Consider the following 24,249-nt stretch of genomic DNA (forward strand, 5'->3'; position numbering starts at 1 on the left):
CTCTGGGAGGACCTAGATCTTAGGGGAGTGTAAGGCTGCACTTAACTTCATTAAATAAAACCTGAGCCCCAAGGACATGATGGTACTTTAAGGGGGCCAAAATAAACTATGAATAAGTAAAAGAAAATAAAGAAAGTGAAACCGTGATTGAAACAGAACTTCAAACTGGCCAATCAAGAGGGAGCCTAACAAATGAGGACTAAAGTGGAAGCACCTTGCCACCCAATCCTGTAAGCATTCAACGGCCAACAGAATGAGTAGTAGTCTGGCTATAAAAGCAGAGCCAACTCACCCTGAACTTGTCTCAATGAGGGGTAGGGTCCCTGTACTTCGCTCCAGATGCTGTTGCAAAAATTGGCACTGTACCTAGAAGGAGGATGAGTTGCTGCCTCAGTGAAGGAGCCTTGACTACCCTGGAGCACTGCCCGTCTGGAAGCTACTGAAAGAGCCTGGAAGAAACTGGCTGACCCACAGGGAAGAGGAATACCATCTCTTCAGCACCTCCTAAGCCAAAAAAGGTGGAAAGCCTGACCCACCTGAGATGCCTGGGACAAGGCTAAGGCAAAACCTTGCTAAGTACCTGGTGGAGAGACCGGGATAGAAGCAGGACCCTGAAGGGAAGGGGCGAACACCAAGACCCCTACAAAGAGAAGAGAGGCAAAAGCAAAGATCCCATGAAGAGGAGAGGGGCAAACATCTAGTTACCGTGACGACGTAATGGGGCAAAAAGATAGAGAAAGGAGGTAAAGAATATAGACTCCTGAAGGAATGAAGAGCAACGCCATGTCTTCTGAAGAAGAGAGGGCAAAGCAAAAGGAAAGAGAAAATCCTAGAGAAAAGTGCCACCAAGCAAGAAGTAAGAATACCCCCAGAGGGAGTTACAGACAGAAGCCAGGGAGACGGACAAGAACCCCTGTAGAAAGAGATGGTAAGGTCAAAACAGCTATAAAGGATACCGCATCAGGAGTTTGGGCACAAAAGACCAGTGGAAGCGAAAGAGGGGCAGAAGCTAAAGGCTGGGGAAGAAAGAACAAGAAACCTAGAACCCCAACCCGAGCTTGGGGCAACATACTAATCAACAGAGAGAGAGAGAGAGAGAGAGATGAATCACCCAGAGGACTGAGATAAAGAACCAAAGTTCAGGACCCAGCTAATCCCTCACCTAAGTGTCCCTCCACTTGAAAGGCAACAGGCCTCATTAGGACCCAGGCGGTAAGGGGTTTACGCCGGCGTAAACCATGGCGCCCCTTACCGCCTGAGTACGAGTTCCCTTAGCGCCATGGTGATTTTAACGCCTGCTTTTAGCAGGCGTTAAAATCCATGGCGCTAAGGGACCTTGTTGTTAATTACGCCACCGTAATTTACAGTGGCGTAATTAACGGCTTCCCCACTCCCATTATGCCCTATGGGGCCAGAAATGGGAATGGGGAAGGGTAAATGGGGATTGGGGACTTACCGCCCCGCCAACCTCGGAATGGGGCGGTAAGTCCGCCAACCCCCATGGCGGAGTTGGCAGCTTAGCGCCATGGACCATGGTGCTAATAGCGCCATGGTCCTCTGCCAAGGTCCTAATGAGGGCCAACTACAGCTCCCAATTTGAGTTCTTTGTGTAAGTGTCCCTGTTGGTTGTCTACCCAAGGAAAACTCTAAGAGAAAGACCTCTTTGAAGCAGGTTTTCTCCACATTACCCCCAGTGACTATATACTTTAACTGACCCTTAGTGTGTAGATGTGTGACCATGGGGGCTGAGTCCCACCACCAGGTCTGTGATGCAGGATCAACCTGAAAGAAGAGGCACTGCCTTAACTGGCTCTTTAAGAAATATTCCCCAGAGTGTAGCTGCACTTTTTATTTGTACCAAAGAACCCACAGCACCATATAGAAGGCTCCACTGTTCAAGGTCCCCACTTGTATAAACGAATATTACTAGATTGATAGGGAATAACTGTTGGGACCCACAGGTGATTCACTGGAGAGAGCAGGCTCTAGAGCAGGTTCACCATTCGCCACTTTGCTATTACCACACAGTTGTCTGCCTAAATGCATGCCTGGTTACCGTCTGTAATGCAAGATGGTGGACTCGCCTTTTCCCAACTGTTTGCCCATCGTGAGAGACCCACTCTCCATAATTAAGCACTTCTGAACAAATAATACAATATATATCCCAACAATCTCACCAGAAATAATGGCATTCCTGTTACTCCCTCAGAGAAAGCCTAGCCTAGGGGAGGGAGGACTTGATCATAAAACCCCAGGTAGAGTGAGAAGGAGTGTGACTATATTGAAAAGGAGAAGTGTGAGTTAGGAGGTGGCTGGAGTCATTGAGGAAACTGATGGTGAGAGGAGATGGTGGTGTGAGAGGTGGTGGTAAAATCAGAGAAGGCGTTAGTAGAGCCGGGAAAAAAGGTCTTAGTAAACCTCCACATGTGAGGCTTTTGACAGGTGAACCTTTTTACATCCATTATCAAGGCGAAGTATGCTCAGTGTTGCTAAAGGTAGTTTCCCCTAGAGGGACTACCTGGCAGATGCCTTCGTGGTTCCATGGGAAATTGCCATTACCTGTTTTTCCCGGTTTTTACTCAGACCAGTGGTCCTGCAGAAACAGAAAGATTGCAGGGAGTCTATGGCCTTGATTGCCTGTATTTGAAGTAGGAGTGCTCAATTCCCAGTGCTGCTAACCCTGATGGATTTTCATCCTTGAAAATCCCTTGCAGAGTTGACCTATACTTGCAGGCAGATGCCAGCTGTGAACTAATTGAACATGCATGCCTGGCTATGGAAAGGCTGAGGTACCAACATTGGGATTATATAGACAAGGTCATTGATGTTCTTTTGGCAGCAAGGTACCAGCTCAGAACATCCATGTATGTTTGTAGATGGTGCAAGTTTTCTGGTGCATTGGAAGAGCTAAGTCCCATTGACGATATGGTGTCTGATGGTTGTTTTGGAGTTTGTTGGGCATGACCATGCTATGTTACAACTTGCATTTATTTGAAGAACAGAGGTATCAATTCTGACCAGAAATGACTTGCAATAACACATTTCTAGATAGCGAAAATATCCTCCGGAAGGGTGCCTGTACAATACCACAAAGATGAGATCAAGTGGTGAGCCAATGAACGAATGTCTGAACAAAGTGGGACATTGACCTGGGACAGTGGTGCAAGAAGCTAGGTAAACATACCAAGCTAATCCGTCTCTCTCTGTTTGTACCCTGAGCGGGTTTCATAAGTTATATTTGTTCAGAATGAAGGTATTTATGTACAGCGCTTTGGCGTAAGGCGCTATATAAATCAATAAAATACAGTATTAGTTGCAGTTCCTTGTAAATTGAAATAAAGATTACTCAGTCATTCAACTTAAACGTTATCTGTATTTAGATTGAGTTCACTAATATTTTCTCAATGAGGAAAAAATCAGCATATCCACAGTTAAAGGTTCATGTGCCAATGCATTTCAGAAAATATTTCCTTCCTCAGGGCGAACCTAGATATTCATAATTACATTCAACATTACAACCATAACATAGCCAACCAAAATGAAAGTGACATACCATTTGTTTCATGTTGCAAATGTTGTCCGCACATGTAATCAAAAAATAAGAAACAACGTGTAACTGGAATTGTGTTTCTTTGGCGGCTGAGCATATTCCCGAGGGATGGGTACCTTGCTCTCGTGCAGGACGGTAAAGGATGCCATGTGCAAATCCATTCAGTCGGGTTTGGATACAGCCGACAGTGTTAGACGATCCATGGCTGCGAGCACCGTTATACGCAGATTTGCGTGGTTGCAGAAGTCGGGGTTTGCTCCGGATGTGCAGGCCGTCTTCTGAACATGTCCTTTGATGGCGGACATTAGTTTGGCAGCAAGGCTGATGAGAGCCTTGAGAGTTTGCAGACCTCGAAAGCTGCAGTGAAATTTTTAAGCGCTGCGGTGCGTCAACCTCCGCTTTTTCGTCCTAGGGGACAGCAATGGAGGGGAGGTTCTTTACGTTACTAGTCCTCCTTTGGTAGAACGAGAGGGGCCGCCAGTCAAAGGGGCCAGCAAAAAAGTTCCCGTGGTCGTCGGGGAAATCGTGGTGCCAAAGCCGCTCAGGCAGCTGCCTCTTTGCCTTCAGGCACTGCCGCAGCCGCTTCCAAGCAGTCATGAGGCCATGTCCCATGGTTCACCGGTTGGGGGCAGACTGTCTCAGCATCTCGAAGAGTGGCGAGCCATTACTTCAGATGTGTGGGTTCTGGATACCATAGCTCACGGATACTGCCTTCCCTTCCTTCAGCAGCCTTACAACAATCCACCGGGAAACTCTCTTTGAAGCTTCCGGATCCGCTCCTTGCGCAGGAAATCTTGTCCCTGTTGGAGAAAGGCGCTATAGAACTGTTGCCTGTAGCGGAGAGGAACAAGGGATGGTATTCCCCTTATTTTTTTATCCCAAAGAAAGACGGGGGATTGAGACCCATCATGGACTTGCGTTATTGAACAAACTTCTCCGGAAGGACAAGTTCAAGATGGTTACTCTTTCTCAAGTCCTCTGGGCCCTTCAACTTCAGGATTGGTTGGTGTCTCTGGACCTCAAGGATGCTTACTTTCATGTGCCGATCCATCCCGCGCACAAAGTACCTGAGATTTGCGGCTGGTGACTCGCACTTTCAGTTTCAGGTCCTGCTGTTCGGATTGACCTCTGCCCCGAGGGTCTTCACCAAGCTAATGGTGGTGGAAGCGTACCTCAGGCGAGGGGGGGGATTCATATCTACCCCTACATGCACGACTGGATGATCCGGGTGCGCTCTCCTGAGCAAGCGTTGGATCATCCCGGTATCACCTGTCACACCCTCCACAGGCTGGGCTTCTCCCTGAATTTCAAGAAGTCGCTTCCGACACCTTCCCACAAGCTCAGTACATCTGGGCTGTGTTAGACACGTCCCTGGGGAAGTGTTCGCCTCCCAAGGTAAGGGCTCATCAAATTGTGCAGATGGTAGACAAGTTTCAACATGCCCAGAGTCTTCTGGCTTTCGAATTCTTAAGGTTGCTCGGCCTCATGGCATCCTGCATTTTTCTGGTGCCAGGGGCCAGGCTGCGGATGAGATCCCTGCAGTGGGTCCTCAAGATGCAGTGGTCACAGTTCTCCGGCAAGATGTTAGATCCCGTTCGGATTCCACTCTCGGTCTCACAGGATCTTCTGTGGTGGGCCAACGAAGGGAACCTGATGAGGGAGGAACTGTTTTGGCAACCGTGGCCGGAGGTGACTGTAGTGACGGATGATTCCCTCACAGGATGGGGCGCTCATGCCAACGAATTGACAGCCAGCGCTCGTTGGTCTCCGTCGGAGTCCGAACTCCACATCAGTCTGTTAGAGCTGAGGGCCATCAGGCTAGCCCTGAAGGCTTTTCTGCCTTCTTTCTGTACGGGGGAAGAGTGTCCTGATCATGACGGACAACACAGTGGCCATGCATTACCTCAACAAAAAAGGGGGGGTAGGGTCACTCCCGTTGTGCGGAGAGGCAATGCAGCTCTGGTTCTGGGCCACCCTTCAGGAAATTTCTATCTCGGCAGTTCATCTGGCCGGGGATGAAAATGCGGCAGCGGATGCTCTGAGCAGGCAGAGCACGATCTCTCACGAGTGGGAGTTAGCTCAGGATGTCCTTCAGGAGATCTTCGCCTTTTGGGGAACCCCGCAAGTGGATCTCTTTGCCACCAGTGTCAACCGGAAGTGCGAGAGATTCTGCTCAAGGGAATTGCCTCCAACAGGAGCTTTAGGAGATGCGTTCGTGGTGGATTGATCATTCCCACCGTTTCCTCCAGTCCCTGTCATTCTCAAGTGTTGCAGAGGTTCGGTTCCCACATGATCCTCATTGCTCCAGATTGGGCCAGGAGAACGTGGTACCCGGACCTTCTAGAAATGTCCATCTGCCCTCCATGCTGTCTTCCCTACCGAGAGGATCTGCTCTCGTGCGCGCGGGGGTGAGGGGGAGTCAGGTTCTCCATCCAGAGGTCAAGACTCTCAACCTTCATGCTTGGTATCTGAAAGGTTGAGGTATAAGGATTGGGACCTTCTGGACGACGTGATGGGTGTTGCTTTCGGCCAGGCGGCCTGCAACAAAATACCTGTACCGTTGGCGTAAGTTCTGCGACTGGTGCAGAGATCACAATGTTGATTTTTTTCAGTGCTCCATTCCTATGGTTTTGTCTCTTACTTTCTTTGGCCCACAGGGGTCTTCAAATGGATACCATTAAAGGTTACCTGGCGGCGCTGTCTATCTTTAAGCGCTCGTCCGAAGAATGTTCTTACTTTAAGATTCATTTGATTTCTCAGTTTCTTAAAGACCTGACTAATGTATTCCCGCCGTCCCTTTTCCAGGTGCCGGTTTGGGATTTGAATTTGCTTTAGAAATTTCTCAAGAGTGCTCCGTTTGAACCTTTGCACTCTTGTCCTTTGAGATTACTGTCCTTCAAGACTGTGTTGTTGATTGCGGTTACTTTCGCTCGCAGAGTGAGTGAATTGCAGGCACTTTCATCTAAGCCACCGTTTACTGTGTTTCACAAGGACAGGGTTGTACTGTGAGTACGTCCCTCTTTCTACCTAAGGTAGTATCTGAATATCATTTGAGTCAAAAAGTGGTTCTTCCATCTTTATACCCTCCTCCTCATCCTGGTATGGAAGAGGAGCGGCTCCATCGGTTGGATCCTAGGAGAGCTCTGAGCTTTTACATTTCTAGGATGTCCAGGGTCAGAGTGGACGATCAACTCTTTGTGGGATATGCTGGACACTGATTGGGCCAGGCTGTTACCAAACAGACCTTGTCCAGGTGGATTATCCTCACCATTACGGAGGGTTACCGATTGGCGGGTAAGGACCCTCTTGAAGGGTTGCAAGCTCATTCCACTGGGGGCGTGGCTACTTCCACCGCCCTCCAGCGGGGTGTTCCTTATAGGAATATTTGTGATCCACTACATGGGCTTCAATCCACACCTTTGTTAAACATTATTCCCTGGATACAATCCATGGTCAGGATATGGCCTTTGGGAAGGCGATTCTTTATTCCGCAATCTAATTGGGTACTCTAAATTCTTTTCCCTCCTCCATTTACTGGTACTGCTTTGGAGTCTGTCAAACATGTGGAATACGTTGGAGGACACAATCCATTTGAAGAACAAGTTACTACCCACTGGTAACATTCTTTCGACTGGATGTTCCTCCAACGTAGTCCACATCGCCCTCCCAGCCTGCCCCTCAGGAGAATTTCCTATGGGATTGCATCTTCTGTTTCCGCAAGGCTAAGTGCAGTCAAGCAGGCATGAGATTGGTGCCACACGTTCTGAGGGAAAAAACGTAAACTTAGGCTACGGGCGCCATGTGTCCTATTTATAACATTCGGTGACGTTGCCCTCGACGGAGGCCTTCGAGGGACATCGGGCCGACGCCATCCCCGCAGGACGCCCTCTGCCGAAAAAGTTTCTGAAGTGCACAGCTGTGGACATTACATATCAAAGATGTGGAATACGTTGGAGGAACATCCAGTCGAAAGAACCTTACCAGTTGGTAAGTAACTTGTTCTTCTTTTTTAATTACACTTGGGCGATAATGGTGATGGAGATTCAGGGGCTCTGTCTGTTTCACCTTCCTTCCTTGTCTTTTGCAAAGAATAGATTACTTGACAGTACGTCCCTCATTCTAATGGATGGCATCCTCCCACGGATTCCTCATCTTCAGATACGTGGCACTGCTTGCATCAGAAAACCTTTGTACCCCACCAGGGAGCGTCGTGTTCGTTGGCCTCAACTTCTTCAGCAGGTCAGCTGCTCGATTCTAGAAGCAACTACGCCACCATGAGTGCAAAAGAAGACACAATGCCCCGTGACCTCAGTTACTGTTTTCCACATGATCAGCACGCTGTTTCGGAACGTCCCTCTTTTCCTCAAGAAATATTTTCAACTGCGACATCATGTCGACCTCAAAAGTTTTCGGTTTTAAACTCCTCAGTGTATGTGTTTCCTAGATGTCCATTAGCGATCTCCATATGATTTGCATTTGGTGTTTGTGGACAGCACGCAAAGTATCGGACTGTGGTGCCTGTCAGTCCATGAACCCAAAAGCACTCGGAGAAAGGGTAGCCAAACATTTAGTAGGCCATCTGCTGAAATTGCATGAAACACCCTCTGGAATCAGATCTTCGGAGGAGGGTAGTGTGTCAGGGGTTACAACACCCGAGAAAGACCCTTCTGCATAAAATCAAAAACGCTGCAAGACCCACAAAAAACACCCAAAAGGTCCTTTCACAAAGCAAGTCAAGGCACTCATCCTCATCTTCCTCATGTATAAAGGAAGCGGCATTGATCCTGAAGGGACAATAGTAATGAGGTCTCCAGCACTCCAAAACAAGTAACTTGCCTTCTAGCAATCTCCTCGGCCAAGGAATAGAAAAAATGCAGAAAGCAAATGATTGAAATATTTTCGAAAGCGTTGATAGCTTAACCTACATCCTTGACTGAGACAGTAGGTCCCACTGCACCCAGTCAAGTCCTCAGGGTTTCAAAGAAGAGCAGTATTGGTACGTCTCAGTGTGCGGACTCTGCCTGGAAGAAAAAAAAGTCAGTCGATGATCCCTATGGAAGTACCTTTGGTCGATTCGGCGCAGAAGAGAGACGATTTAGATGTTCTGCCTTTGTTGTACGACTCGATCCAGTATGCACGAGTGCAAGAGCTAGGTATTTCCAAAACATGCAAGCAGTGTATTGTGGAGAAGGTGATTGCATACCCTCTGGTTTCAAACTGTTGGAGCCAGGAGGTAGAAGGGACGGACCCAGTTTCGCTTGACTCAAATAACCTCCTCCTCATAGAACCAAACCTGATAGACTTAGCAGCAGATCTCAGGGACACTGTATGAGCTTGCGAATTAAGGGTTTTCAGTCACAATGCAAAAGCTGGTAGATTCCTTGGGGCTCAGCGCCCCATCCCAACAGGTAGAGTTTAACGAACATCCTGGACAAAAGGACCTTAGAAGGAAGTGGTTCTTTAATCCGCAGTCATTGAGCCCTTCATGTCCATGCGGAGAGCACCCTGCTCAGCGCTGATGACAAAGAAAAAACCGGCAAAAGTACAAACTTGTGTCATTGGACCCAGCTTCCTTATCGACGCACCCAATATCAGAAAGTCTGGTTGCGCAAGCTGCCACAACAGGCTCTTAGGGTACCGTTTTCTTTCTCTCATCCTGGAAACGGAGAGTAAAAAGTTGAATGCCCTAGGAAAAAAGATTTTGGGGTGGCCAGTTTGGTGCTAAAAGTGATTAAAACCCCATATACACTGGCATAATATAAACATTCCCTTTGGAAGGTGATATTGGCGGTGGCAGAGCACATCCCTGAAGGTGAGATGAGGGATGGTTTTAAAGAGCTGGTAGCGGACAGAAAATAAGTGGCATGTCAGTCCCTACTGTCGGATTTAGACACTGCCTACTGCTTACCTAGAGCCATGAGCCAATGTGTTCAGACGATAACTTGGATGAGAACATCGTGCTCTGCAACACTTGTACGGTCCAAATTACTGGACATGCTGTTTGACGAGCCATCTGTTTTCAAGGGAACACCTTAACAGGGCTAGAAATTTGGAATCCGCACAGTAGTGCAGTTTCTGAGAGTGTTGGTAAACATGTTTCCACAGAGACAATTAATCGCCCCATCAAGGGATCTGAATTTGGTGCTGACATTTCTCATGGCTGCTCCTTTTGAACCTATGCACTTTTGTTCATTGAGATTGTTGACCCTAAATCAGCTTTCCTAGTGGCAATCACTTCTGCCAGAAAGTAAGTGAGCTTCAGGCTCTGTCGGTAAAACCTCATGACCTCAATTTTTTGGGGTTCAAGATCACCATCAGGGTCCTACTTACCAAATGCAATTTCGGATGTTCACCTTTCCCTAAAGAGCAAGTTACCACTTTTCTATCCACCTCCTCACTCCTCCAAGAAGGAAGAAAGACTGCATTGGCTGGTCCCCAGGAGGGCCCTCAGTTTTTACATCTCCAGGATAAGGAAGGACAACCAGTTGTTTGTGGCTTTTGCTGACACTAAGGCTGGTTTGGCAGTAACCAGTGTGAGGAATCTGAGGACATCCTCACTTCTTTCCCCAACATATCCTACTCCCAGGCGACCAGGGAAAAGCATTGCTAATGGATCCTGACCCCTGGGGGTGGATATGCGAGGGAGGATCCCCTGGGTGGAGGAGACTTGCGGAGTGGGGATGAGGCACCCTTGGGGGAGACACAGTTTCCCCCCACTTCCCTTTCATAACAAGTCTGACATCCCTCAGGCCTTTGTAGGCTATTACAAGTCCTTTTCCTATTTTTTCCAGTAAATCATCTCCCAGTAAACACCAGCCAGGTACTGGGATGAGGAAGAGACAAACCAGAGCCATACATCCTCTCTTTGACTCTCTCACACACACACACACACACCAGTTATGTACTGGGACGAGAAATAGGCAAGCAAGAGCAATGCAGAACTTCCAAGTCTGCAATGAGCTGTCTAGTCCTTTTTGGAGCAATCAACCTGGCAGGAAGTTTAAAAACAGCAAGAACTGTGAAAATGGAGTCAGCTGTTGAAGCAGGTCTACGGGCTCCTGGACGAGAGCAGACCTCTGCTGCAAGGTGGCGTGGCAGACAGGGAGCTTGAGAACTCCAGAAAGATGCATAGTGTATGCAGCGTGAAGCAAGGCTGTAGGAAGCTGGAGGCCTGTGGCAGATCACGGAAAGGGAACCAGTGTGACCAGGCGGAGATGGGAGAGAAGCCACAGAGAGCCGCTGTGGAGACGGAGCGAGGCTCTGCACGAGAAAGAGAGAGCTTGTGGCAGCTGGATGCTTGTGAAACCTTTAAAAGAATGCCGATTTGAATGAAAACAAGTTCTTGTTGAATACCAATCCAAATGAACTGAAAGAAAACACTTTTTGAATAGCGATCCGAAATGAAAGCAAGCCTTTTTGAAATCAGATCTGAAAGAAAGCAAGTGCGGTTGAATACTGATCCGATTGAAAGCAGTCTTGTGCAATTCCCTAATAAAAAAAGAACAGTGTAATTTGAGAGAACAACCATTGGCAAATACTGTAAGAATATAAGGAACTGTGTAAACTGAGAGAAAAAAGAATTGGCAAGCACCATGAGAATATAAAGAACTGTGTAACTTGAGAGAATAAAGGAGTGGCAAGAGCCATGAGAATATGTGATGGTGCAACAAGTGAATGGTGGCAAAACAAGCCGCAATAATGCATCAGCAGGATGTTAAATGAGAATAAGTCAAGCACCACTGTAAAGCTGAAACTGTAGCAGCATGCATATGAAGAAGAAGCAAGTAAGGTGTGTCGGTTGCGTGACCTTTAATGGGTGGACTGTGTGGTCCGAAACTGCACCTAGACTGAGTACAACCACCTAAGGAAAAGCCATTTAAATCACCCCAAGCTTGTGAATGAATATGCAAGGAAAACTTGTGTGATCTGAAATTAAGGAACTGAACTCTTTGAAATTGGTGTAAGGTAACCAAGCCAGAAGACCTGGGAAGTATCCGAAGAAATTGTGTTGTTTTGGAAAGTTGAAAGACTTGAAAGCTTGGGGAAAGGAACCCCTCTTTTTGTAATGTGAACTCTCTTGAACCTTGAAGTAGGGACACCCCCAGCGAAGAATTGGAAGAAGCTTCGAACTTTTATTTGAACACTCATTTTGATGCTCACATCCTTACACATTGTATACAATTAGATTTGAGGGCAAGTTTAGGTTTTCGACACAGACAGGCATTTTCTTTGGACTTCCTGACACAGACTATCATTAGTTTCATTTAGGTAGGGAAATCCCGCCCTGATCATAAGGCAAGTTAGGTCTTTTTCCAACCCTCTTTTTGATTTAAAAAGTTAATAGCCCAAACTTTATTCAGTTGTCTGTGTCTACTTCATGATGCCTTCACACCAAGCAAATGATTTCTGGATGGCTCATTCTTTGAAGTACTGAATGCTACATGTTGGGGCATAAGGAAGTCCCTATAGGGTTACGAGCCCACTCTACGAGAGGAGTGGTGGCTGTGACTGCTCTTCAGATGGGTGTGCTGGTCTGGTATATAAGACAGACTGCGATATGGACCTCTAAACACTCCTGTTTTTCCACTTTCAATGCTTTCAATACTTAAGATGCCTGGTTTGGAAAGGTGGTCCTTCAAAATTACTTGATTTAGGGAGGAGTCATCACCCTCTGCCGACCTCCTTTCTATTGCATACTGTTATGGATATCTATCTGAAGATGAGGTATTCATTAGATTTAGAATGACAAATTATTTACCAGTGTAATGTTTTTTTCTGGTGGATGGCTGCTCCCACAGATTCCTCATCCTCCTTCCAACTATCCCCTCAAGAAGAAACCAGCTGCTGATTATGTGGAAAAAGGGGTGGTGCTAAGGACACTGGGCATTGTCACCCTTTGTACTCATGGTGTCAATTTCATATTCGAGTAGTGGGCCTCTTCTGATGCCAGCTGCGCTGTTGACATATGTCCAAAGATAAGGGAGTAGCCATCCATCAAAAAGAACATTACCTCTGTAAGTCATTTGTTCTTTATGCCTAAAATGGTGTCAGATTTACACTTGAAACAAGATCCATCCATTGGTTTTCTTTCCTCCTCCTCATCCTCAAAACCAACACAAAATATACTAGGAAACTGGTTACCCCTCCCTCTACTTCTCACACAGTTTGTGCTTACACCAGTTGTATGCTTCAATTACTTTTTAGTCAACTGAGGATTTTCTTATTCAAAATATAAATGTATTCATTTATGTTAAAGGAAATGTTATTTATAATATTCGTGGTTCAAAACCATTGTACAAAATAGACATATTTAATAAAAAAAATATTCAGACAAACAACATTCTGCAAAAATTGTGTGTATGGGTTAGTAAAGTGTGACTTTTTCTGTTCTAACACACCATATCTACGAAACAGTTTTGACATATTTCATACAAGTCAAAACAATGAAGACAGAATACCAAGTCCAATCAATGTTCCCACTTTTGAGTGTAAAAAACTATTTTGGCTGCTTCAAATTCTTTGCTTATGTGCTTTCTACAGACCTAAAGATGTTAATGGTGCTAAAACAGTGATATTCATGTGTCTTTTATGGAAAAAGAGAGAAGCTAGACCAATCATTCAATGATATCTAGCTATGATCTTCATCCTTACAAGATGGCGTAGAGATTCTACTGGCTTGACTCTAAGCAGTCTATAAAATTCTACATCAGGGGTCTGCAACGTGTGGCAGTTAAGATGTTTTGGTCTACGGGTCCTATAAAGCCTCATTATTGAGTTTGATGGCTAGGGTTGATGTGATTTGTATTCCAAACGTTCTTGAGAGCCTAAGGTGCAGATCCCCATTCTGCATATTTAGAACTGAAGATTTTTTTTTCTGATGGCAAACCGTTTTTAGGATTTGCTGGGCAACGAAAGGCAATGTCAATTTGTAAGCAGACCAATGCACAGTGGTGAGTCTTTTGCATAACATCATCATATCAGCTTTCTAAGAAAGAATTGCCATTTTGGCTTGGAGCTCATTCCACTGGGGATCAGGCAGCTATGCCTTGCGTAAAGGGGTTCCTTTGATGGAAAGCTGGAAGGCCGCTACATGAGCAAACCTGCATACCTTTTCAAAGGACTGCTTCCTTGACACTCTTCCTGGGGAGAATTCACAAATAAGGCGCCCAGTCCTTCCAAGTTTCCCTCTATAAAGCAATCTTTTACCACTGTTTCATCCCACCTTCCTTTCTGCACGATTATGGGAACATTTCAAGAAGTGTGGAATCTCGGGAGGAATTAGGAGAGCAATGTTAAAGATGTCAGTTGTAGTTCTTGTTGGCATTGCAACAAGGTAATTAGATTTGGTGGTTGATGTTGCCATATGAGTGGACTGGGGTGGGGGAATGTTTGGAAGGGTGAGAAAAGATGTTGAACTTGGGGTGCTAGGTGAGGTATAGCTGGAGGGTGCAGGCTAGAGTGGTTTGAGGTGGGATTATTCCGTTTTCAGTGTTTAGGAGATTTTGATTGTTTTATGGTGGAGACTACGCCTGACTAAGTACACACAAAGCAATGGTATGAGCACCCCAGGTTATGTATACAAAGGGTTTTGTGCACTCTGCTGGCTCACTAAGCATGACATATCGTAATTTACTGAAAACATAAAAATATTAATAACCGCATCATTGTTTATTAAATTTAGAAAGTTTTCCGAATAACCCGAGTGTACATTTTACCTGCATGAAATTGATTTTCAACGTCGTTGGTGTGTGGAATTTCTTGAGAATGTAGTGTTGTCAAATTTTAACGAAGAACGAGGAACATGCGATTTAAAAAAAACAGCTATATTCACTTTAACTGTGTCTATTTTTTTCTCCAGTCCCAGGCTTGCAAGGCGGCTTGTTAGAGTTTGGTAAAGAATGCGGGGGCATTTTCACTGTCTAAACGGTAGCAGGTTATCCGTTTTAGACAATGTCACGTGCTTTGAAATCAAGTACATCTCGTGTCCTTCAGTGTGGTGTAATTTAAAAAAACGGAACTAGGTTTTCGGAATCCTCGTGTGATGAAGGCACCCATTGTTGGGGATGCCAGAATTCATTAAATCTATATCGATGTCAGCCTTGCAAAGAAACCAGAGACAGCTGTGGCAGCTGTGTCTGAAAGCTGAGCGTGTTGAGAATGCAGGTGGCTGTAACGGTATCCATTTGTCCCCTCAGGGCCATGGGAGAGCGCTATCGCAAGGAGATGTTGGCACATGGCGGTGGAAAAGAGCCAATCCTCATGGTTCAAGGTAACCAGCGTGTTCGCTTTCAAAACAAAAAAAAGTCTTCTTATAAAGCTTTGCAGGAAGCTGTTTGCCAATCCCTTGTTTTGTTTTAGCAAGCCCTTAACAACATATTTGTTCATTACAACGGCCTATGAATTATGATTTCATTTTGGCTTCCCATGCACAAATGAAAAATAGTTTGCATTCCCTATGCGATGCTAAAATGAGGTACATTGGGACACCAACTCGCAAAGAAATTGCCAGAAGCACTGCTCAAGAGTGACTCTTTGATTCACATAGACGTTTTGATAGTAACCCTGACTTACTTCTGAATTATTCTTCCCTTTCCAGGGGTAAGTCAGAGTTATGCATGGTAACTTGTTGGTCAATTGAATATGCTTTCTCTGTGAGTAAATCAAGAGTAACCCCGAATTACTACCTACCGGTAGCTTATCTGTAAATTAGCCCATTTGTTGTTTTAGTGAACTCAGTGTCCAATCTGTAAATGAGTGTCCACTCCTTCCTCTGGCAGCAATTTAGATCCGCTGTCAGAAGACATTTGGTTTTGATGACAATACATTCAAACTCGTAAATGTTCGTACATTGAAGATGACTAGTTACAAATGATTTCTCTTGCATCCAGCTGTTGGCTTGTACGTTGCAGTTGCATCTTCTTTGCTTCAGGTGGTGTCTAATTATCGTAATTGTGTTTTTTTGATCAGAAAAATATTAATTTTTTTCCTGCTTGAGCGTTATGATCAGTCGCCTCAGACCTACATATGGTGCAACTGTATTCATTAGATTCAAACGGGTAATCAGTCAACTGTAATGTCCACGTGAGTTGTAGTAGTTAACCTGCCTATGCTATTATTAAACAGAAAATACGTTTTGCTATGCCCTCATTTCTTTCTTCAAAGACTACGACACCTGCCCGCAGACTTTCGCGGAAGCGCCGGCACCGTTATTAACGGTGCCGGCGCTTCCGTGTTCCCCCTTCCCATTGAGTCCTATGGGACACAATGGGAATGGGGAATTACAAAATTACTGGCGCCTGACTTCCCAGCCGCTGGACTCGGAATAGCCTGGTGGCACCGGGAAGTCAGGCGCCGTACATTTTTTACGGGTCTGGTGGCAAGCCGCTGGTATCACAGGTAGGCTTACCACCGGAACCGTAATGAGGCCCTTTCAGTTGAAAAGATATGGACACGTGCAAGATTGCTTTTTCAAGCTATTGTTCAGCTTTGTCTTGGCAAGCAAACATTGCCACAGTATTAGATATGCACCATTGCTTAATTTCTGGATGTTTCTTAGAGGTTAAAGTATTCCTCATCTAACTTCCCCCTCCCCCACGCACACTTTGGTAGGTCACTAAGTGTAACTTATGTATATGTTTAAACACATCTGTTCCACTACTGGAAGGCCATGACTGCTTGCAGTCCCAAGCTAAATGCTGGTCTTCGCGGTTTTTGCCCGTATGGGAGGTGTGACATCATGCCAATGTTATCAGCCTGCAGAGTGTGATGGCGTCTTTAGATTCAAGACAGATAGTGTAGACCTGACAGTTACAGTAGCCATGTGTGGTGGCATGAGTAATGGGAGGCTGGTGGTAATGTGGGACTATTTTAAAAGTAGCTGTTGTTGGATAGCAAGACATCATACAGTTTCTGTGACTGCCCAATGGTGAGGTCTGCGTGGGTCTTTGCAGTCCAAGAAAGCTAGCAGAGCAATGTAACTCTTGGTATGATTCTGACCTAGCTACCCGTAAACGAAAGTGTAGGGGCGCTGAGAGGAAATGGCGTGCTTACTGTGCATCCACTGACAAACTGGCCTGCCGCCTGCTCCAAAGGCAATACCGGCTCCTTATCCAAACCAAGAAGAGAGCCCACATCCAAGCCTGCGTCTCTGCGGCTTCTAACAACTCTGCCGACATTTTTCAAATATGCAAGGAGCTTGCCAACCCTGCTGCAGTCTCCACCACTCCTGTCGCCTCCTAGGCCCTCTGCAATGGCCTTGCCCCTCATTTCAACTCAAAAACCCCAGTCATCCTGTCCACCCTCTCGTCCTCTCCTCCTCCTCCCCCCTTCTGCCTCTGCAATTTCTGACCCTCCTGCAGCCACCCCTCCCTCTTTCTCTTCCTTTCCTCTGTTCTCACCTGATAAGGTTTCGAGACAAGTCCAATCTATGAAAGTCTCGTAAAAACAGGTTCTTCCCCAAAACCATCAAGGACCACATTGACACCCTTGCTCCTGCTCTGGCCGACTTCTGCAACCACTCCTTTGCCTCCGGAGCCTTCCCCACCCCACTAAAGCACTCCCTCGTGCACCCCCACAGCCAACCCCTCATGCCCAGCTAACTACTGCCCGATCACCATCACTCCTTTCCTAGGCAAACTCCTGGAAAAGCTTGCCATTTCCCAGCTTAATCTTCACACTGACTCTGTTGGTTGTCTCCATGACCATCAGTCTGGCTTTAGAACTGCCAGAAGCACGGAAACTGCTCTCCTGAACATCCGTGAAGACCTGCTCTCCAACCTTGACTCTAACATCCCTTCTGTCCTCATCCTTCTCAATCTCTTTTCTGCCTTTGACACGGTCAATCACGCCACCCTGCTCAACCGTCTTTGTGATAACCTGGGTATCACTGGGCAGGCCATGGCCTCACTGACCTCTTTCCTCTCTGATCGACCCTCCCAGGTCCAACCTGGGTCCTTCCTTTCCTCTATCTCATTCTCTACCTGTGGTGTTCCTCAGGGGTCTAACCTCTCTCCCTGGTTGTTCAGCCTGTACCTGGCACTCCTTGCCCACCACATTGCCGCTCTCTGCTCCAACTTTCAGTGCTATGCGGATGACACTTGTTTTCAGGCTTCCATCTGCTACCTCTTCTCCTCCTCTCATCTCTGACTGTCTTTCTTCTATTCAGGAGTGGTGTGCCTCCAATGATCTCTGCCTTAATGCCAGTAGGACAGAGATTCTCCTCATCGGCACTCCTGCACCCTCCTTTCCTGTCACTCTCTGGCCAGCCTCCCTTGGCCCTCCGCCTGCGCCCACCTGTAAAGTTAAAAACCTAGGGGCCATCTTCGACTCCACAGTCTCCTTTTCTCCTCACATCTCTGATGTCTCTAAGAAGTCAAATTACCAACTGCACCTCCTCAAAGGTATTATTCCTTTCCTCTCCTTCCCCCAGAATCTTACTGTTTCTAGAGCTCTGGGTCCCTCTAGGCTGGACTATTGCAACAGTCTCTTTCTAAATCTGCCTGCTTCTACTCTCCGCCCTCTGCAACTCATCCAGAACAGGACTGCAAGACTTGTCCTTGGCCTCAAGCCCTGGGATCGTATCTCTCCAGCCCTGAAATCTCTTAATTGGCTCCCAGTGGCTGCAAGGATTAAATTCAAGACCCTTTGCATTGTCGATAGGGCTTTCTGAGGCCTGGGTTCAACATACCTTCAACTTTCCCTCCGTAAATACCTTCCTAGTCGAGCTCTTCGCTCCTCCACCTCCAAGTCCCTCAGGATCTGTCGCTTCTCCAAGAAACGAGTTGGTGGCAGACCTCTTTCCTCAGCAGGGGCCTCCCTCTGGAATAGCCTCCCTGCCACTCTGAAACTTGAGGAGAACCATCTCCGGTTCTGAATGCACCTCAAGACCTTCCTCTTTGCTTCTGCCTTCGCTCTCCCTCTCCCCTGCTGATCTGTCTGCTTTGACACAGTACCATGATTTACCCACTGCTTTCGGGCCCAGGTCCATGCCCACCCAGCCTCTCACCCGCACTGCCCTTGGCCACCCTTGCACTTCGGTCTGTATCTGTTACCCTACAGTCCCCTTACCTGCACTTACCAGACACCCCTTGTCTGCGCTCAAAACCGGCACTTGCCACCTTGCTGGCTGCACTACCTTTTTGTATTGTTGTACCCCTTGCTCAGCTTTTTCCACTTCTCCCCTCTCCCTTGCACTCCCCCCCTCCTTATATCCCCACTGCACTTGCGTGTTCTCAATGTCGCTGGGCTTAGTAAGATCGTTGTTTTGTCTTCCTTTGTTCCCCTCCCTTGCCTTGTTGCGCTCTGAAACACTTGTGTATGATCGCAATACAAATAAAATATCCTATATCATATCATTATTGCGGGAGCTACAAGCAACCTGGTGTCATTAAAGGGTTGGTGCTGAAGAGCCCACACCCCCAGGCGGGGCATTGAAGGATCCCTGTTGAATCTCTTACCAGATAGAGGTGACATTGTTTCGTTTTTAGTTTGGGCTATTTGGTGGAGCTGAAAGCGCTACCTTAAAATCCAAAACTATTGTCATTAACTTAAGAGCTTCAAATATGGGCTTTGAATGAGGGTCTGTAATGCTTTTCCAATGGAGATGACATTTGAGGAGGGATACACAGTTGAAATCCCTCCCATTCCCTGCCCATAGCTTTGTAATCCCTATGGCTAATCCCACCCATTCCTGCCCATCTCAGAACTCTTTGATTTTGTGTGAGCTCTTCCATGGAGGCAGCTATCTTGGGTGACTGTCTCTAAGGAAACTCTCTGGAAACAAGCCGGCCATCGTTGAATGGTAAATATACCACGAATCTTCCAAATAAAATGATACATTTTCAGGCGACTACCACATTTTTTCCATTTATATTTTCGATGTATATGTAGAGCGAATTTCAAATATATGTAAGAAATGACTTCACAAAAACACTAATGTTAAATTTCAGATATATATAATATACAATTTTTTGTAAAAAGCCAAAGTAATTTGCATTTTGGGAGCTTGTTTAGGACTTGAAACCTGTCCACATTTCAATGTTGAATTTGATAAAATAATTTCTCCAGCATGGGGTCTGGCATGGATTCACATGCTCATGAATATTCCCCGTCGTCAGGCTGGGAATCCTCGGTAAAGAAAAAACCAGTATCAGTTTCGTTTCTGATCTGTCTTTCGTAGTAATAACCAATCACTGGTCTCTGCGTCATACTGACCACAGCCAATGACTGCCCTCTACCTAAGCACCGCCTCTGGCAGCCATCTTCAGATTTTTACCGCACGGTCATGTGTTGGGATCCTCGTGCTATTGCTCTCGAGTGTTAGTGCTATTTTTTCACGTTTTTTCTCAAAAACTTCGTTTTTTCGGTCAAAAGAGCCTCAAGCTTCACCGACTCTCCATCCTATCAACGGGGACCCGTGTCGGATTCGTCTGCGCCCCTCAAGGGTGAAGATTTCGTCGAGCTACGTTTTGGAGGACTCCAGAAGCTTCTCAGGCCCGGACATGGCCCAGGAGAAGGGAAGCTCGACGCCCGGAAAGCTGTTCAGGATCTGCCCTGGATGCCAGCTGCAGAACGTCTTTAAGGAGGACGAACACTCCTTTTGTCTCTACTGCTTACATGAGGACAAGACGCACGTGGAGAAGGACTGTGCGTTTTGCTGCAATATGTCGGAGCGGACCATGAAGGACCGCCATCAACGCCTCGCCAACTGGCTGGAAGGGAAGAGCCCGTCAGGCGAGAAGAAGAGGAAGAAATCCGAGCGGTCTTCTAAGACCTTTGAGGACGCCCCGGCGACGGGGGTCCAACACAAGGCCAAGCACCGCGAGTCCGCTGGCCCCGGGAGCGCCGAACGGTCGGGCTCTACGGGCGCCAGGCAGGGCGCTCCCTCCCCGGCACCTTCAGCCACGAGCCAACGCTCTGGGTCGGGTAAGAGGAAGGGCGAGCACCGGGCGAAGCTCCTGGAGAGGCCCCGGTCGAGCTCGAAGGCCCCATCGGAGGGGGAGCGAGGCAGTGTCCCCCCCCCTCAAGGATAAGGCGGTGAGCGCACCTAAGGTGGTGAAGGCCTTAATCCATCCGGCCAAGCCCTCTATCGATACTGTCGCGGCGGCCCTGGCTCAGCCTGTGGAGGCTACACCAGTGGTGGCGACCTCGGGGTCAGAGTCTCCCTGCCACCTCGGAGGGAGTCCTCTTTTGTGCCCATCGATAGGACCCCCGTGAAATCCCCGGCGGGGAAGAAAAAGGGGGGGCAGGGCGTCGTCGTAGATTCGGCCTCAACCTCGGAGGAAGAGCTGATCGAGGTCTTAAGCCACGGCCTTGGCGTGGAAGAAGACCGGCCCGTCGGGATGGATCCCGACGCAGGTGACGACGACATCGTCGAGGGTGGCGACGGGGCCCCTTATTGCCCGTCGGATTCCCCTCTGCCAGCGCCGCAAGACAACTCGGCGGCCATTTTGTTGGCTATACAGTCCTTATGCTCAGAGATAAGGACGAGACTACCGTTGCCGACGGAGGAACCTCTCCCGTCGGGGGATCCTGAACCGGGACCTTCTGGTGTTCCCCCGCCCAAGAAAAGAAGGATTCACCCTCCACCTCCTTTTCAGCCGTCGTGCCCCGTCCAGCCCTCCTCCCCGTCCACCCGAGGGGATGATACGGGGACTGACACGGCAGCGACGGGTACGGACAACGAGGTATACGACGAGGATCTACCGTCGTCACCTCCCACCAGGGCTTCTCCGCCCGACGAGATTGGATCGTTCCACTCCATGATCGCCAGGGCATCCGAGCTTTTCCAACTCTGCCCTGAGGAGAAGAAAAAGGAAGGATTCCTTTATCAACGGCGCGAGGCCAAGAGGAAGACGGTCCTCGCGGTGCCTCTACTGAACGACATTTGGGATGAGGGCCTCGCCCTCCTCAAGAACCCTTCCACGACGCCAGCTAGAAGAGACCGGTACGAGAAGAAGTACCGGGTCCCGGACGCGGCCCCCCTGTGCCTCCGGGCGCAGCCTACCCCGGACTCCGTCGTCTCCGCGGCGGCCAGGAAGAAAGCGGGGGGGGGGTGCGGCCTCCACATCGACTTCCCCACCGGACGGCGAGGGAAAGAAATTGGACGCTATGGGACGCAGGGTCATCTCATCTGCAGCGACGACGATTAAAGCGGCCAACGCCTTGGCTATCGTGGCCCGCTACGACAGGGAGCTATGGTACAAACTGGCTCCCCTGCTGGACTTCCTACCGGACGACAAGAGGGCGGATGCCCTGGAGATCCTACAGGAAGGTGAGGTGGCGTCGGACCACGCCATCACTATTGCGACGGACATCGCCGACACTGGGTTTCGCCAGTTGGGCAACGGCGTGTGCCTTAGGCGGCGTGGATGGCTCAAGGCTACAGACTTCCGTCAAGACGTACAGACCAGAGTCCTGGACATGCCGTTCGATGGGAACAACCTGTTTGGGAAAACAGTGGACGATTCCCTTCAGGCCATTAAAGCGGACACTGAGACGGCCCGGGCCCTTGGGGTTCTGCAGCAACGACGGACGCCCTTTCGGAGCAGCGGAGGCAAGGGCGCCTCCAAAGGTTCCGGCGGCGGTTTCTCCACCTACCGTCAAGCGGCCCGCTCGTCGTCTCAGGAGGCCTACAGAGGACGAGGCAAGTCTGGCGGACCCCGCCGTCGTCGCCAAGGAGGTCAAGGCGGCAAAGCCTCGTCGAAACAGGATTGAACCGGCCGTGGGGTCGGGCCCCCACCGAAGCACCCCGGTGGGAGGCCGGCTGGCGAGCTTCGTCAGCGTGTGGGAGTCCATCTCCACCGACCGTTGGGTGCTGGACGCCTTAGCCCGGGGCCACGCGCTCGAGTTTCAAAGAAGGTGCCCGCGCGTCCCCCCCGTGGCCAGGAAAGAGCTTCACGTCCCTCAGCTTCTCCTGGAGGTAAAGGCGATGCTCAGGAAGGGCGCCATCGAACTCGTCCCAAAGAGGCTTCGGGGCTCCGGAGTTTACTCGAGATACTTCCTCGTGAAGAAGAAGACGGGAGGATGGCGCCCCATCCTAGACCTGCGACGTCTGAACAAGTTCATCAAGGCGCAGAAGTTCCGGATGGTCACCCTCCAGCACGTCCTGGGTCAGCTGGAGGAAGGAGACTTCCTGTCGTCGTTGGATTTGGAGGATGCCTACTTCCATATTCCCATCCTAAAGGGGCACCGAAAATTCCTCAGGTTTGTGGTCCAAGGGCGTCACTACCAGTTCAAAGCCCTCCCCTTCGGACTACGGTCGGCACCCAGGGTATTCACCAAGTGCCTTGCACCGGTGGCGGCGCAGCTGCGCCGCGAGGGGATCCACGTCTACCCCTACCTGGACGACTGGCTCATCCGAGCCAAGACGAGGGAGCTCGCCGTGGAGCACACGGCAAGGACCGTCCAACTTCTCACGGATCTGGGATTCTCCGTGAACTACGCCAAGTCCCACCTGGTACCCGCGCAAAACGCACTGTTTCTGGGAGCGAAGCTCGACACAGTGTCCCTTCTGGCCTCCCCGTCGGAGGAAAGGACCAGGTCCATCCTGGGCAAGGTACAGCGGATGTTGGTTTCCGACGCGGCCAAGGTGAGGTCCATCAAGTCCCTCCTCGGAATGACGTCTTCTTGCATCTACCTCATTCCCATGTGCAGGCTCCGGATGCGCCCGTTGCAGGAGTTCCTGGACTCGCGCTGGATCCAAACGACGGGCGGCTTCGAGGAGAGGATCACACTCGACGAGAGTTTCCGTCGAGCGGTCCGGTGGTGGGGCAACCGCGCGCATCTGACGGCGGGCATGGACTTCCAGACCCCAGACCACCAGGAGACAGTGACCACGGATGCCTCCCTGGAAGGGTGGGGAGCGCACACCGAAAATCTGCACGCGAGAGGCCTTTGGCTCCCGACGGAGAAGTCCCTCCATATCAACGTCCTGGAGCTCCGTGCAGTGTTCTGGGCCCTCAGGTCCTTCCTTCCGTCCCTCAAGGGCAAGGTGGTGAGGATCTTCACCGACAACACCACCACCATGTTTTACATCAGGAAACAGGGCGGAACCAGGTCCCCAGGGCTGTCCAAGGAGGCGCAGGACCTGTGGGATTGGGCAGTCGCCCAAAGGATGTTTCTGGTGCCGTTTCATCTGGCAGGGATAAAAAACACCATCGCCGACTCACTCAGCAGGGAGCTGCGCTCGTGCCACGAGTGGGAACTACGGCAGGATCTAGTGGATCGCCTCTTCCGACGGTGGGGCACACCCCAGATCGACCTGTTCGCGACGAACTCCAAGTGCCGGAGGTTCGCCAGCAGGTTTCCCCAGGCGAGGAGCATGGGCGATGCTTTCTCGTTCCCCTGGGAGGGCCTGTTCCTCTACGCGTTCCCTCCTTTGCCACTGCTAATCCGGCTCGTCAACCAGCTCAAGAGGTCAAGGTGCAGGATGATCCTCGTCGCACCTGCGTGGCCGAGGCAGATATGGTTCCCGGACCTTCTGGACTTGTCAGCGTCCCCGCCAATGAAGCTGCCTTGGACGCGGATCTACTCTCCAGGGAAGGAGGCGCCATCCTCCACCACGACCCGAAATCGCTGAACTTGCAGGCCTGGCTCCTGCAGCGCTAGAGTTTGGAGGATACGACATACCGGCCGACTGCAGAGAGGTTCTTGCAAAGGCCAGGGCGTCCTCGACTCTTAAATGCTACGGTCACAAATGG

At 49.1% G+C, this 24,249-nt stretch overlaps 1 protein-coding gene across 2 annotated transcripts in view; it reads left to right on the forward strand.

Moving 5' to 3' along the window:
* MIPEP (mitochondrial intermediate peptidase) overlaps positions 1–24,249 on the forward strand; it is a 1,848,751-nt gene that overhangs the window by 1,595,438 nt on the left and 229,064 nt on the right. For both annotated transcript variants that reach the window (XM_069639422.1, XM_069639423.1), the window contains one exon: positions 14,746–14,819. In XM_069639422.1, coding sequence (XP_069495523.1) covers positions 14,746–14,819 — 74 coding nt within the window. The remainder of the gene's footprint in view (positions 1–14,745; positions 14,820–24,249) is intronic.

The sequence above is a fragment of the Ambystoma mexicanum genome, chromosome 7q (genome assembly GCF_040938575.1).
Source record: "Ambystoma mexicanum isolate Mex_15411 chromosome 7q, UKY_AmexF1_1, whole genome shotgun sequence".
NCBI classification, from domain to species: domain Eukaryota; kingdom Metazoa; phylum Chordata; class Amphibia; order Caudata; family Ambystomatidae; genus Ambystoma; species Ambystoma mexicanum.